The sequence below is a fragment of the Sitodiplosis mosellana genome, unplaced genomic scaffold, assembly GCF_009176505.1.
Source record: "Sitodiplosis mosellana isolate CC-2019 unplaced genomic scaffold, AAFC_SMos_1.0 Smas_scaffold_3, whole genome shotgun sequence".
Classification (NCBI taxonomy): domain Eukaryota; kingdom Metazoa; phylum Arthropoda; class Insecta; order Diptera; family Cecidomyiidae; genus Sitodiplosis; species Sitodiplosis mosellana.
In genome coordinates, this window is record NW_022595246.1 from 7,526,802 (window position 1) to 7,532,650 (window position 5,849).

General features: G+C 37.2%; 1 protein-coding gene across 1 annotated transcript in view; it reads right to left on the minus strand.

Moving 5' to 3' along the window:
- The window catches only part of LOC129565986 (uncharacterized), a 21,782-nt gene that overhangs the window by 2,351 nt on the left and 13,582 nt on the right, over window positions 1-5,849 (minus strand). The window contains exon 2 of the mRNA XM_055441463.1: window positions 4,967-5,014. Coding sequence (XP_055297438.1) covers window positions 4,967-5,014 — 48 coding nt within the window. The remainder of the gene's footprint in view (window positions 1-4,966; window positions 5,015-5,849) is intronic.

Here is a 5,849-nt window from a genome sequence, read left to right on the forward strand (position 1 = left end):
GAGAGCAATTTCTCTATTAAATGTAAATCACTTGGAATCATTATGGTTTTTGGTTATCGTTCTTACACACCCACAAGTAAGGCACAAGCACACAAATACACAGGCCACACTTCAATGCATTTCAACAAACACCAGATATAGATAGTGGGTGCGAGTAGAAGAGAGGCAGAATATCGGAGAATATCAACATACACACAGCAACTACAATAACGAATAAATAATGTATTGTAATAAGTTTATCGTTCCAGAGAAAACCTTTGACCACACACAAAATGTGCTCTTTCTCTCTTACGCTTTCGATGAATATTTACATAATATGCTGTCCCTTGGTTTGTTTTCGGATCGATGCAGGCCAAGCAAGCGTTCATCGTATTCTCTACTATGTGTGTTTTATGGATTTCCGTAAATGACTAGCATTGCGGCATCGATTACACTATTACTTGTTTATCCATGTGCCCGATGTGCTCTCTCCGTTTCGTAATGGTCTTTCACTCGTTCTCTCTCCCGATGTGGAAACAAAACACCTGTATGTCAATTGCATGTGTTCAAATGTCCACGAATAAATTGTTCTGCTTTTTTTTTATCGGAGAATACATTTATGGCAACATAAACATCTGTACAAATAGCTCTCGGTGAATATATCGTGTATAGAATGAAAAAAAGAAGAATTTCATGTAATGAAACTGACCCCGACATTTATGTCCACTCTAGACGTTCACTTTGACCGCACATTACTCTGGCTACAAACATTTTCAACTGCAATAAATTACACCAATTCACATTTCGTTCGCTCTCTTGCTTGCTCGCTCGCTCACTTGCTCACACTCTTCGCTGCTCGCTGGGACTGGGAAGTGACAGAAAGTTCCGATACCACAAACCAAATAAACATATCACCTCGATTTACAATAGCTTGCTTTAACATTATCGACCGCAGCCATTGCACTCGACCAACCAAGCAACTGACCAACCGAAGGTGCAATCATAATGATGACAGACATTGGTCTCAAAGTTTTCCCAAACATTTTCATCGTCTTCATTTCGATTCCATACACCGGACGACGGGAATATATGTATTCATCGATTTGGTTTTCTAGGGAATTTCAAAATTCATTCTCTCCCTCTTTCTCCCGGCCCAAATCGGTCATTTAGTGAATTACCCAAAAATTATCGATTTTGTCTGTCGCTCAGCTAATGTGTTCGGAGCGTGTGTATGTGTGTGTATTTGAATTTATGAAAAGTCGTGAGGGCAAATGTCACATTCTCCAAATTCTCTGTCACGTACCAAATCACCAAAGAGTTAGCATTCAATTGGCATTTATGTTGTCCAGACCTTAAATAGATATGTGAAGCAATGTGATTCTTTTGCAATCAGCTTCGGAAACGTACGGCTGACTGGATTGTTATGCGTCATACACCGTTAGACAACAGACCGACACCGCATCGGTGTGTCGCATTCATCGGTGAAGACCAATTAGGTTTGACCATTGGGGAAAAATATATAGGTGAAATTCCAATTCAAGAGAATTTTCACTGTAAAATTCCAAAGCGTTGATGTGATTTTGTTTTCGATTTCGATTCTGAATGCTGAATCAGTGCCTTTTTTACTCTGTCCAATCATTTTATGGATGGCCATTGGCCATTTTTTTTTTCAACTTCATCGTCACTAGATGTACTATTGAAGGAAATTCAATTAGTAAGAGTGAACGATTTCGGCGATGTAAACGATTGTTAAATATGAAACGTTACAGATATAGATCTTGCTTTCAAGCCAAACCATTGATGTGGTAGCGAATGTAAACGTGAATTTCTTGTTACACCATTAATGGCACGTCTCTATTGCTCATCGATCAAATCTGTCGCGATGAAATCAATCGATGTGAATAGAAATTACATTAAATTTCGATCGCAAGTGCTTGGAGCTGTGAATAAGAAAACGTTTGAACAGGTTTTGTCTGTCATAATCGACATTTCATTCCATTGAAACGGAACCATTAACTAAATTGAAATATAAATGTACATCGTAACTATTGATTGAACGAAATATTGAATTCAAATTAGCAGTTTTAGTTGAACGACTGAAGCAAAACAGATGAAATTTGTAGTTTTTGTTTCATTAAACACTCGAAATTGGCTTTTGATTGGATGGGCAATTTTCAAAATGCTCTAATTTAATGTGGTACAATTTCTGTGGATTGAACGAAGAAACATTTCATTATGATTAAATCATGCGTATATCTTGTTGTCTCAGAATCGTCGCTTCTTCTTTTTCTTTGTCGTCGTCGTTGTTTTCCTTCTTCAATCGACGCATGATTGCCCGAGACTTTTTTTTCAATTTCATTTCATATTAAGAATCTATTACGCGCTGTGATCTCGTGCTATTGTTTATCTAAAATTTTCATTTCGAAATTGCAAGAGGGTGGAAAGAAAAAGTCGTTGACGGTAATTTTTTTCTGCTTGTCGTCAGCAAGAAAGAAATTGCAAATATCCTGTGAAGGAAAGTAATATGAGCTAATCTCATGCTCAATTGCTTTTATTTGCGTGAGTGCATCGTGCGTTTGAATAGAAGGGAGCCAGTTAGCTGAGGGAATCGTGCACAAAACACCACCCGTCAATAAAATGCGTTTCAAGAGGTCTTGAGATGCGTATTTGATTTGAAATTTTGTATTGCTTGTTGTTCTTCACTTGATCCATTCATCCGCACGAGCACAGCGACACACACACACAAAATGCAAACCATTTATTTCATTCTCGGTACAGAAAAAAATGCTTGTTGCGTTTAAATCCTCGAATGCATTACGTTGAATATGCGTGTACTTGCTTGACACGCATTTATCCATCATTGGATTGCGTTGTTGATCGCATTCTTTGCGACTTAAATGCGTTTTGAGAGCTCGCTTCTTCACAATTTTCCAATTTAAATTTAAATTCAGTGATATTAGTCACATTGGCTTAATGGTTTGACTTCATTCGCTTTATTTTCCCTCTTGTTTCGCTCTTTCTCTGGTGTGTGCGGGTGTAGGGGACATTGCGAGAGAAATTGCCAACGCAGCGATCGAAGAATTGATGCAAGTTCGCATATTAATAATGACAATAATAACAACAATGACAATAACAATAAAAGCAAATGCATTTTGTTCCAAGATAGATTCTACTTAATGCCATGTGACAATAAATTCCATTTGCGCAGCTTTAAAAAAATGTGATGCCCAAGTGTTGGTCTTACGCGAGCGCTAGCGCGAGATAAACGAAACAGAGACAAAAAATTATGCTTGTTCAGTGAAAAAAGTAGGCATCTTTTCAAGGTTTATTCTCTTTTCAATGGGACGAATGAGTGCGCGCCTTGACTATTTTTAGCCGCAAATTGTACCGCGCACAGGCATGACATCGTGTACTATGATACGCCGACAATTAATTTTAATAAATTGTTAATGTTTTCTGTTGCTTTTCATAGAAACAATTTGGTCGGTGTGCTCGTTGTCTTCATCGTCTCTCGTGAATGGAACTGTGTGTACAGTACAGCGTCGATGAACCTGCAGAAAAAAACTTTTTTTTTCTCTCAGTGTCGAAAAGTCAGTAAACCGCTTACGCTAAATAAATGAACGATGTAACGTGAAGCGTGCAGAATGAAGAGGAAACCGAAAAAAAATTGTCCGGACCGAAAAAAAAAATCGTTGTCACTACCTTTGATGCAATATGAAACCGATTGAAGTAAGCGAGTGAACGAGCAAGAGAATGGCAATGAAAGCAGAATTTTTTGTGTCTGTCTCTTTCGTTCATACACACAATGAAAAATGCATCTAGTCAAATTTGAAAAAGTTCATAATAAATTGTCGTGTAATTTGTAAGGGGATTTATTTGGATTTACAGTCACACTCACATTCGAACACACACAACTGACGTTGTTCGAGATGAAAAAAAAAACGGCTAGCAACAATTTATGGTAAAAACCAACGAAACCGAATGAGACACAGTCATCTCTGCTCGCACGAGACAAATAAGATGGAACGAATGAGCGGGGAGAAGAAAAAAATCTTTGCTATTTGAAACTATAATTCACACTGATCACTAAATCAATGTCTATCTGTTTGAATAGTTGTCGCTGTTGCCGTTGCCATCCATCGCCTTCTTTCTCGGTCAGATTCTTTTCTCTCTCACTTGTGTATTTGTATTTCATTTAATTTCATTCTTTTTTTTCTGCTCCATCGTCCCCTGCTCGTTGTTCTCGTTTTTTTTTGTCTTTTATTTTTATTTATTAACGAAAAATTGTGTGTGTGTGTGTTTAGCCAATGGTGTTTCAGTGCATCACGGTCATTCGTACCATACATATTTCTTCTGCCGAAGCTATGCAATAAATAACTGGAAAAATGCGCTCAAGATTCCAATTTTATCGTTTAGCCGTTTGGTTAGTTGCTGTTGCTGTTGTTGTTCTACTTCGTTCGTATGAACGATGCACGAAATGGAGCTTTATGCAGAATGAGCGTATATGTGTGTGTAACTTCGAAATTTATGATAATATGCATCTAGTAAAACTATTATTGTTATTATTATTTTCATATTTATTCCTTTATGATGATGATGATTATGTTAGTTTGGCTCGCTCTTCTTCTTCTTCTTTTTTCTTTTCGTCTTTTAATGACGTGTACTCGAACATGCAATTTATCTCGTCTATTATATATCGTATAGCTTATCGCGTCCAAATCTTTTCACTCTTGGCGCTCCATCTCGTCGTTTTTTGTTTTGTGTCTAGCAATGAACTCGAAATGCACATCGAATAATGACCACGTAGTTACTCTGAACAGTGACACAGTGTCACCGCCAATACAGAACGCGTAACTTAAAGAAAGAAAAAAAATCGTGATCCAGCAATAAAACCACATGGAATCTTGATTCTCTCGTGATTGCGTCTAGAATTTCCAACGCAGACTAGAACACAAAACCGCCACTAAAATTTGATGTGAATATTTACCTCTGTACAAACAGGTGCCTCCACACATGTAGCCTCGTCCAATGAAAACTGAAAATCACAAAAGGAAAATTGAAACAAATTAGTCGACACACAATACAAATACCAATTTTATGTACTAGCAAATGGACACAGAAACTAACATAGACGAAGAAGAATAGCTGAAAAAAACAAACAAATTGTGAAGAATGATTTCTCGATGGATTTTTTCGAATCAATAAAAATTAAACGGCTTATCAATTAATCCCAATCAAAACAACGATTTGATTTCTGTTAGCTAGTGAAGTGCTTTATTCTGCTTATTTGGACTTGATCATATGGATTTTAAAAGGATTTAAGCGAGTCTTGACTGCTTTAGCCTCATCTGTCGATCTCTAAACAAACGTCTCTGTCGCTCTCTAAAAAGACGTTGGTGTGGTTTTACAAGAGGAAAAAAACAAACACGTTCTAGCAAAACCGCAAAACGCTAAGCCAACGAAACTTGTAAAAGAGTTCACACATTTTCAGATGCCAACGCGACAAACATACACAGTTCAAACGCTTAATTCCATTCTTAATCGTCCAACTCAATCATAATTTCACTTCGTCTTAAAAGTCACACACTCTCTCTCTCTCTCTTTTGTTTTTCTAGATGTTTTTTTCTTTGTTCAAACTTCTTATTGGTTTTTTTTTGTGTGTGGCACTTAAATCTGGTTATTAATAGGTGGCATTATGGGTTGTGTTCGACCATTTTGTACTATGTCACATAGCATTGCGATGCATTTCTGTTGTCATAATTCTCCAAAATGACCATAAATCATTTATTTGGTGTGTCGTTGAAAAATTAGACAATTTTTCTCTCTCTCTCTCTCTCTCTCTCTCTCTCTCTCTCTCTCTCTCTCTCTCT